The sequence below is a fragment of the Haemaphysalis longicornis genome, unplaced genomic scaffold (genome assembly GCF_048455015.1).
Source record: "Haemaphysalis longicornis isolate Haplotype H1 unplaced genomic scaffold, Haemaphysalis longicornis Haplotype H1 scaffold_5, whole genome shotgun sequence".
Lineage (NCBI taxonomy): Eukaryota > Metazoa > Arthropoda > Arachnida > Ixodida > Ixodidae > Haemaphysalis > Haemaphysalis longicornis.
Genome location: NW_027526385.1, coordinates 68,238,327 through 68,248,922, shown reverse-complemented (window position 1 = coordinate 68,248,922; position 10,596 = coordinate 68,238,327). Strand labels below are relative to the sequence as shown.

General features: G+C 45.6%; 1 protein-coding gene across 1 annotated transcript in view; it reads right to left on the bottom strand.

Annotated features, from left to right (window-relative positions):
- The window catches only part of LOC144138382 (ankyrin repeat domain-containing protein 54), a 27,478-nt gene continuing 16,882 nt past the window's right edge, over nucleotides 1-10,596 (bottom strand). The window contains exons 4-9 of the mRNA XM_077670639.1: nucleotides 7,877-7,975; nucleotides 6,273-6,344; nucleotides 4,332-4,379; nucleotides 3,383-3,507; nucleotides 2,615-2,722; nucleotides 1-383 (exon numbers count right to left, since the gene is read on the bottom strand). Coding sequence (XP_077526765.1) covers nucleotides 321-383; nucleotides 2,615-2,722; nucleotides 3,383-3,507; nucleotides 4,332-4,379; nucleotides 6,273-6,344; nucleotides 7,877-7,975 — 515 coding nt within the window. The 3' untranslated portion in view covers nucleotides 1-320. The remainder of the gene's footprint in view (nucleotides 384-2,614; nucleotides 2,723-3,382; nucleotides 3,508-4,331; nucleotides 4,380-6,272; nucleotides 6,345-7,876; nucleotides 7,976-10,596) is intronic.

The window sequence follows — 10,596 nt, the reverse complement described above, 5'->3', positions numbered from 1 at the left end:
TAAACGAACAAAAAACATTTATTGTACTGTGTTTGGAAGAAAAAGGGCACCTTCTCACTCGCGCAGCGCACATTCTACACGTTGAGATTCAGTTGTAGCAGTGGCCCATATACAGATACACTACTTGACGTCGCACGTACAAAAAAGAACTAAACGAAACGGGCCCTCACTAGCTAGTCCGCTAGGACCAGGCATTTCACGACAATCCACAGCTGCCATCGTCTTTGGCCAAGAGCACACATAAGGTCCGAGAAACTGCTGCCGCCGCGACGAGAAGTTTGGAATTTCGATCCGTCTTCCGGCAAGAACGCGCCACTAGCTCAAGTCTTGTGCAGGCTCAGATGCGCCAAGCTTGACAGCAGGTCCTGTACGTCGTTGTCCACCTGTAGGGAAAAACCATTTTTAACAGTTGAAAACTGAAACCGATAAACAAGAGGGGACATCCAAAATCAGGACTGCCATCTAGTGAGTAGCGCGCAAACTAGGTTCGTCATTATGGTATCGGCAGGAAGCAGGTGGACTGTTCTTGAGCAACATGTCGACGTGTAGCATGCCAGATTAAATGAGCACGGGAGAGAACATTTCTAGGGATGGGCGAATATTCGGCGTTGTCGAATATTCGATCGAATTGCTCTCTATTCGTTATTCGCTTCGTTCTGAATGCAGGTATTCGCCTTCTGAGCACACGAGCAGACTTAAGTGCCCCAAGCAATATTTTACGCTAAGAAGATGTCGGTGCACTTGTATTTGCATATTTTGACAGCTGTGACACAAGGTATGTCTTTTCTTACGGCCTAGGTGAAGCCCTGATTATTAGGCACAAGCAAAAATAACCAGCGCTCATGGTCACCACACCTCGTTTGAGATTTGTGGTATACCTGCGGATCATTTAAAGGGGCCACGCAGACAAAACACAAGTTTAATTCATTCGAAATATTGCCTCGTTAGAATCATACTGACATCACTTTTAACATAAACTTCACTCAAATAAGCTGCATAATTAGGAAAAAACGGAATGGCCACGTGACCCACTAGCTCATTTCCCGCAACAGAACCTATGATGTCATACGTGACAGCTCTGCGATTGGCTGAGGCCGCCACAACCAAACACAAATTAGGCAGTGCTTACAAGCTGGCCGAAAGAGCTATTTGCGCTTAACTTCATAAGGGCACATTTTTTCTATATCACTAAGAATGGTGGGACAAACAGTGGAAGTTACAAAAGTACACGTAAACGTGGAAGTGTTGATGCGTACTGCTGTTGGTACTGCACACACTATGCTGTTTTAGCTGCACGGCACTGGGGCACTTTGGAGTTGTCTTGCAGCACTGGCCGATTGGCGTAAACAACGGTGTCTTACGTGACCATGCTTGCCAAGCGAACACCATACTTCAAGAAATGATTATTTGCTACCTTAACAAATACAAGCCAGGTACAAATACAGACAAAAACAAAGCAAAGGCAGAAAACGGCCTTTCGCGGTATGGTGGCGCCATCTAGGTTGACTAACAATAAACGAGGCTCCGCAATCGGCAGCAGAGCGGCTCTTGCGATGTCATTGCAGACGTCGCGAAAACAGGACTTGGTGGGAGAATCAAAATTTTAACCTTAATTGATTAATTTCTCCGTGAATAAAGCATCGTTTGCTTCCGGACAAGCGCTGGGGGCACTCACTATAAAACACAAAATGTTTCGAATAAAACAAACTTGAATTTTGTTTGCATGGCCCCCTTAAAGGGACCCTGCAACACTTACCATCGACTGCTCAGAATGTATTTTGAAATAAAGTCTATTGACCCAGCAATCTCCTCCCGCAAGAATTATGAAAATCCGTTCACTATCACCGAAACTACGCGCGATGAAAAATCGCCCATAAATGTTCCCTCTCAACTCAACCGCTGACAACGCGATGAAAGCTGCGCGCTCTCTCCCGGAGAGGGGGGCGGCGCGCGGCGTTCTGTTTGACGGCCTTCGATATGTCACAGGCTGGGGAGTTTCGTCCTTTTCCCCCGCAACGTGGACGGGTCTATTTCCGGTCTGGTGCCACAAAAAAGCAGGCATGGTGGCCTGCTCACAAGCAAGTGCTCAGGCTGGTAGGGCGTTTTGGCAGCAATAAACTTTTGTTGTCGAGTAGGCTCGTTGAAAGTGGAATATTTATTTCGTCACTCAAACTCCGCGCGCACTCAAAACAAAAGAAACACCAAAAGCGTGCGGACAGGTTCAGACATAGAAGAGGTTGATACACAGCGCCGACGACGGCGGATCGTCACAGGAAATGCCAGAATTTAGCCGCGAAGTTGATCGGCGGCAGCCAATAGAACAGCCAGGACAGCCATGGCCCGATTGACGTCGCAGAGGCCATGCCAGGGGTGCATAACGAGGAGAATTGAAGAGAGAGCGGTTGGTTTTTCCGCGTCTTTCACGGCGATTTGCGCGCTTACCGCTTCACATGCACGTGTAATATTTGGCTCGGGTGTTCCTTGAAGTCTAATCTAAACGTCGCGCAGGTTTAGTTGCACTGCACGAAGAGTGTTGCAGGGTCCCTTTAATCGTGCATCCACATGCCCGGCCTCAAGTGCAGCAATGAGCACAAGGCGACATCCGCGGCCGTACCTCCTGCCTCGTCTGGTGCAGACGTAACCGCGTGGAGAAGGCACCCAGCAGATCGCTCTCGGCCGGCTTTCCGCTGCGCTGCAGGTACACTTGCAACATCTCGATCACCTGCACATCCCCAATGAACATATGAGAGACCTGAACAAACGAGAGACCTGGTCTTGTGTCGCTGTACCACGAAAACACGCTAAACTGTGTGGAAGTTCATTGTACAAAAAGAATGCACAAGCGCATGTTTGAGGTCGACTTTTCTTCGAAGGCAGCCAATGTTTTTTTGTTCAAATCACGTCGGCTCCTGCAGCCCTATTGGCAGTTCCATATAAACTTGACTTTAAATCCTGTCCCCCTCTAAAACCGCCCATTGGTGTACAAAAGAGATCACAGCGTTTACCTTGGAAAAGTAAAAGCAAGATGAGAAAAAAAAAGGATGAAACAGTTTGAAATAACTCAAGACAATAGCAATTAAAGATCATTTATTATTATTATTATTATTTCCAATTATTGAAATTATTCAAGGCGACAGCGTAACCCAAGATTCATGCGGTCTTAAGTTACGCATTCCGCTTTTGCCCTGCTCAACTTTATCTGGAAACCCCCGCCAAGCAACTTTGTGACATGGCTTCGAAAAGATCACTTCTTGCAGACTGGCCCGGAACAAGAACGAACAGATTCGAAAAACTGCTGCACCTGACAGCTAAGGCAGGCTTCAATTGCAAAAGAGAAGTTGAAGTGTACGGCAACCTTGATGGGCAGTGCATTATTCTTTACCTTAATGACTTCTTGCTTGACATTCTCCGATGACTTTGACATGTCTACTTTGAGGAGACGCAGTTTGGACTGGGCCAAATGTAGGGGGGTCCGGCCAGAGTTGTCCAGTGAGTTGACATCCGTCCCTACGAAAACACGGTGGGAGGGGATGGAATGGGACAAAAGGTCGCGGTGGGTGAAGCTGTGAAAAGAAATGTGCAATTCATGCAAACCAAGGAGCCAAAAAAGAAAAAGGCAGTAAACCTTCCGCCGAGAAAGTCACAAAGTACTTGAAATGCAAAGATAGACTTTACTCCCCAAATGTATCAGCAACGAGTTGGCCAGGCCATTTTTAGCCAATCCCCCCCTTCCACCCCTTTTCCATTTTCTACTCATTCATCATTGGTTCCCGGCATGCCTATGTGCCTGCATGGCTATGGGTCTATGGCAGGCGACCTCCACCCCCCCGGATGTATCTTTAGCAAAGAATTAGCAGTGCCATTTTTGGCCAAATCCCTCCTTCCACTCCCTTTTCCACTTTCTACTCACTTTTAATCGGTTCCCGGCATGGCTATGTGCCTGCATGGTTATGGGTCTATGGCAAACGACCTCCACCCCTCGGATATATCTATAGCAAAGAATTGGCTGTGCCGTTTTTAGCCATTTCCCCCTCCTTTCTGCGTTTTACTCGTTCCTTATCCATTCCTGGCACTGGTATGTGTGTGGTTATGGACCCGTGACAGACACCCCCCCCCCCCCCCCCCAGATGTATTTAGCAAGGAATTGGCCATGCGAATGGCCAATTCCTAGCCTCCTTAATGCATTTCTGCTTAATCTGGCAGACAGCATTTTATTCTTAGCTTTCTGTTCAATGCGTTCATGCGCGTACAAAGATCTGGAGCTGGGTTGGGTACTCCTAAAAGCACTCCATGTCTAAACACAACGAAACGTCGCCACGCAGCACACTCACCAGCCTTTAGCAGTTGCGTGATCACCTCTGTATGACTTGTGCACACCGCTGAAATAGAAACAAGAGTCAGTTGAGAAACAGGCTTGCACAACGCATAACTGACAGATGTTCGTTTTCATTTTTGTTCGCCTCAATGACGTTTTTTTACAGAGCAGTGGTGAACAGATAATCACAAGGTGATTGCCTCTTTACCTCTTACCGGCGATAAGGTTCTAAACGGGCGCAGGCACGCTTTAACGATAGCAACATCCACGCGCGGAGACTGGAAGATTAGAAGCCCAAGAGGGTCGCCTAAACATGTTGCTCCTTTCACACTTCCTGTCTGCGTTATTGCTTGCAAAAGCTCGGGCATTCCCTATCGTAGATTATTGACATCGCTGATTGCGCACCAGAGTAGAGCACGTCTGCTCTGAAATGAAACTGAAAACACGATGGCCGACTCTGAAGTGTGAAGGAAGCAGCGTGTCTCGCAATGTGTAAAAGTCCGAGCATTTTTTTAAATAAGATTAACTCACATAAAGTTTTGATTTAGATTTATTTCACGCTCTCAGCCACCAAGCAACTGTTTTTGTCAGGAAAATGTTTATAAATGGTCCCCCAAAGCGCTCTCACCGTTCACAACGCTTGTGACGTCGTTAACCGTGATACCCGAAAGCATACGGGGCGTCGACGCCTGTTTTTACATTTCTGAAGTTTTATGCTTTATTAAACATGCGCTAGTCGCGAGAATGGCCTATTTAGATTCTCGGCACCGTAATCTATCGATACAGGTCAACTAGTTTTTGCCCTTGAGTGTACCTTTAAGGGGGCTGACTGGTCTTAGAGCTATTTTATTTATTTACAAACCAATTTTCGTGAAACTTCCGAGCATTATGGAGTTTTCTGTGCTGATTTCAAATCTGCAATTCGATTTTTTGCAAGTTGATTATTTCTTTGGTAATTAATGATTAATTTCCAGTATTTTGGGTCACAATTATAAAATAACCACTCAATGCAGAAGGGCGATTACCCCGTGGCTTGGCACAAAAATGACCAAAGAATACAATGTTGAAGGAAATTCTTTGATTTAGCTATTTATGGTTATTTTACAACACATTGAACTTCACTCCTCTTGCGCTCTGCCGGAAATAGCTCACATGTGGTGTCATTTGAGCACAATAATAATTTCCTAAAGCCTCTACTTGAAAAATTTGTTTCCAACATTGTATTCTCCACCCATTTCGGTATCAGGAGCAAAAATAAATTACAGTTGTTCCTGCTGTGGGTGCCAAAATATCTGAGGGTGAAATACTAGCTTCGTGTTGCAAGAAAAGTGCCGTTTCACCATCGATATCTGCGCGAACTGAGCAGTAGAGTTACTTTATTAAAATGCTATTTTCAATACAATATGGTGCCTTTTGAAGAGGAAATTTGCAGACTAATAGAAAAATGACTGTGGATGCCAAAAATGCATTTTTTTAGAAAACAATTTTCTGGCTGGTTTTCGACCCCAAAGACCCATCTGCCCCCTTAAGTCTCAAACTCAAACAGTGTTTAGTACCTACTTGCATTCCTACCTCTCAAGCAAATTTTTCACCGTAATTCCCCCCCCCATGCCCCCTTCAGCTTTTTAAAGCTCCCTGCTTTGTTGTGCGCACAGAACTGTATACTCTACTTAGCAGGCACTACCTTCATTGCAAACTTAATACTCCCAGTTGCTATCAACCTACCTCGAGCAAAATAAAAGTCCAGCTATCAAGAGCACACTGCGCCTGACACAACGGAAACACAACTTGAAAAATTCTCTCTCCCTGTTTTACTGTGTACACTTCCAAATATAAACACACCCACGCCCAAAGGCTGAAGAAGGGAGGTAAAAATAATTAATTAGTGTTTAATGCACCGAAGCTACAGCGGAATAAATTTGACCACAAATGGTGCGAAGAATTTCCGTATACTTGCCAAGGTGCAAAGCAGTGTTTCCCACGATGTCCCTCTGGTTCGGGTCAGCACCGTGTTCCAGCAGCATTTTGGCTGCACGCACAGCAAAGCGCGCATGTAGAGACCACACTGTATGTACAGTTGCGCTCGCTATGACCTGCAACGCCCAGCAGTGTACTTGTAACTCTACAACAGCACCACCTCTGAGAGTAACAGCCTCAGAAACAAGAGCATACTAGGTGGTGTATGACCTAGTACAGTGGTTCTCCAATGGGGCTCCGCGGACCCCAGGGGGTCCGCGATAGCATTTCAGGGGTCCGCGAAGCTTCCCGCCAAACGTTTCACCCGCCATTTTTCTCTCGATTTTGCCAGCATTTGCTTGCAAAGCAAAAAGGTGGATCCGCCGGATTAAATGTACATTTAGCTTCTCCGCGTGGCACATATTTTGACATCTGCATTTTGTTCAACACGCCAGCTATGAAAGACAAAGAAAATAAACCCACAAAAGGCAGCATATAGGTGTCTAGAAGACTAACAGATTCAAGTACAAATTGTTTGACATTATGGCACAGATCAACATACGCTCCATCGTGGGGTCCCCCATCACTATCGCAAGCCCAAAAGGGGTCCCCGGGGCAGTCATGGCTGAGAACCACTGACCTAGTATGTCATTAATTGTTTAATGAAATACTAGCTAATTAATTAATGGTAATTAATCACTTGAGCTTTAATGACATTTACAGCTCAAGCCATTGTGTGACAACACTTCTACTTTGGTACCAATGAGTGCCACAGACGTGAATGTACTCTCACACATCTCTGCAACTGACAGGACTCAACGACTAAAGAAACGCCGTTTAGTACGCTTTCACACTCCAGCAAGACCCAAAGTTATCCCTGGAATAACACCCTTCTATCTAATTTTCAGAATCATGCAAACAAGCAATAATTGCGAGTGGTGGGGAGAGAGTACAATGGTGAGAGGGAATAACTGGTGCAGCGATGAAATGAGAGAAATCAAGGAGTGAGAGAAGGGTTTGGCGATCCAGGATGCAGGAGGTCAGATGTCACTGGGAGAGGCCCTACCAGAACCTATGCTCGCACTAGGTCTTTTTTTTTTTTTTTGCCTCCTCAGAGCAGCTCTGAGAAGCTCCAAGCAGCCTAACCCTCCTCCCACCATAGACGTTCTATGGGCGAATAAAATACGAAGCTGCTTAGAACTGCTCAGAGCTGCTCTGGGCAGACAAAAGAGACCAACTGAAGCAAGTTGGTTACACAATACTGCAGACATGCTGTTAGCGCTGAAATACGGGACAGTGACACAGGATAGCGTTCGTCCCATGTGTTCTTCCTATCCTGTTTCCCACCTTTCAGTAGCAGATGGAGGTCAGAAAGTACCACAAGCAAATTCAATCACTACGGGGGTTTTTCATAGATCTCCCCTCTAGAGCACTTGTGCGTCCAATGACAGGAGCTAAACCTGAACGCAGTTTTGGAAAACATTTTGAGTTTAATGAAGAGAACGCCTTCCGAATGTGCAGCAGGTAACACATCTGTTGGGAGGAGGTCCGCGTCCACGTGCAACTTCGACTACAGGTCAAGGGAGTACCCAGGCAACCACTCACTTATCTGAAGGTGGCCCTTGCAGGCAGCGAAGTGCAGCGCTGTTCGGCGGCGGTCGTCCGCAGCACATGGGTTGATGCCGTTTTCTAGAAGCTGCCGCGCTGAAACGACAACATCGGACGAGATGAACGGGGGATGTCGAAACAGGGGAGGAAGGGGGGAGGGGGCACTGAAGTTATTCTAACGCACTATTCCCACAGCACACACAGGAGGCATCAGGCAAACGAATACACTGAATTCAGGTCTACTTGGCTCGAGAGCATTGCGATGTACATCCTTGGTCAAAATTTTCTAGGCCAATCCTAGACCTTCTCGACCACAAATAATTTTAAAAGAATAAACTTTACCTTTAAATGTGACAAGATATTTTATGACAGTAAAAAAAGAAAGCTGTTTTTTTTTTAGCTTTCCGGAATAAAACGTTTCAGCCGCGCTCTGGACGTAAGCTTGCACGATTTTTTGCGGCCTGTGCGTTTCCAGCTTGGCCTAGAAAATTTTGACAAAGACTGTACATTACGCTCCAAAAAAACTTTCGCTCATGGCTTCAGCAACCACTGTCCCGCTGTGACGGTCATGCCTCATGAATCGTCTACTAGTTACAGGGTTCACGGAGGTCCTTGAAACACTTGAAAAACCCTTGAATTTGAAAAGTCCGTTTTCAAGGCCTTGAGAAAGCCTTGGAATTTTCAACAGACCCTTGAAAAATCCTTGAATTTCTTGGCTCCTCATTTTTAATGAAGATCTAGTGATTGTGTCTGAGAAAATTTCAGCCCTCCTAAATTTCTGCTGCGAGTTTCTTGCAAATGAGAGAGGTAAACGTGCGTCTAGTGGCCGCTTGTGAACGTCTGGCCACATTGGAGTGTCCGCCACTTCTCGTTACTTCCAGTTGAGAGGAGAGGTAACGGCCGCTTTGTCCGCTTGGCTTGTTTGGCCGAATTGTGACGTCTTGTGGTACGGTGGTATCATGACATTTTGTGCACATGCAGCGTGGTACGTGTCAGTGAAAGTGCGGGCCAGCAGTGCCTCGAAAACGCAGACTTCAGCGATCGTGGCTGAACCACGACAACTACCAAGAGTGGCTTGCGCCAGACACGTCAAATCCGCACACGGCAAGACGCAAAGTTTGCTGCAACTCCTTTGACATCACTGCTGTAGGGAGGTCTGCTCTGAAGGGTCACGTAGAAAGGGCTAAAACATAGTGAGCGCAACATGCAAGCCACCGGGCGTAGCGGCGTGATGCGGAACTTCCCGACTATCTCGGAATGTCAACCAAATGAACCGCACCCAGCGCCGTCGCAGTCGTCAAATTTGATGGATGCAGAAATCTTGTGGACATTGAAAGTTGTAACTTCGCACTATTCATATCATTCATCATCACAAGTGATGAATTCTTTAAGTGGGGACACTAGTCTTAAGGGGGCACCTGGGTCGTTGGGACGAAAAAAATTGCCCAAAAAAAGCATTTTTTTAGGTATCACTTTTCTCTTGATTTGCACATTTTTCCTCCGAAAATTCCGTACGTGGAACAGTACCAGGTACTTATAAAAGCCTTAGAGGCCCAATTTCAACAAAGAAATAATTATTTTCCCATAATTCCCCACTTTTTTGCCACGAGTGGCATGGCAGTGATACAAAATTATCAAGAGGTACATCCCAGCATGTAGTGCAGCTAGGAAGATCATTTCTCTTGCACTGTAAAGTTGATTGTCTAATAAGCCATGCTGTATGGGAAGCAGATTTTGCATTTTGTGTCTCAGTAGTTATTTAATCAGCATTATTTTTAATTGGTTAGCAGTAGTAGTTCAAACTTACAAGTTTGAATTGATGTAAACGTGTATGTGATTGAAAAACAAAAAAACTGCTTCCCATATTTCCTTCTACACAACTTCTGGTATCTATTCACGTCTTACTGGTAATCTTTTGTTGAATAGTTTTTTTCCCTATTGTTCTCAAGAACAATCAAGGAATTTTAAAAATTTATTCGAAAACTAGTTATCTTACATCAAAACTAATTAGATGTTTTATAAAAATCAGCTAAAAAAACTGAACAAGCCTATGAAGTTTCGTCAAAATTGATGATCTGATTGTGGGGTTTAAGGCGCCGACGCAACGCAGGCGATGAGGCGCGCCGTAGTGGAGGGCTCCGGATTAATTTTGACCACCTGGGGATCTTTATCATGCGCCGAAATCTCGTGCACACGGGCGTTTTTGCTTTTCGCCTCCTTCAGAAAAGCGGCCGCCGCGGCCGGGAAATGAACCCGCGACCTCGTGCTCAGCAGCGCAACGCCTTAGCTACTGAGCCACCGCGGCGGGTCTCTTAAAAATGCCCTTCCGTCTGTTATGCCGCATTTCACCCGTCGATCGCTGCATACAAGAGCAAATGTGACGAATAATGGAGCCGGACTTGCTGTTACATATTAAACAACGCAATCTGCGTTGTGACGTCCCGCAGTGCAAAACGCAATCTTTGCACTTGGAATTGCTTGGAAAGCAAAAAAAAAAAAAACAGTTTTTAAGACCAGTGTGCCCCTTAACACAACTTCTTTGAATGTTCAAGTAAGCTCTGTGAAACTTGTCAGTCTTGCTGCTTTTTCCCCACTGATTTCAAATATGGCATTATTTTTGGAGTCGGTCAATTAGTTCCTGAGATAATTAGAGATAATTAGCCATTTTTGTTCGAACAATAGACAAAACACTGCAGGTCATAAAACTGTAATCTTTG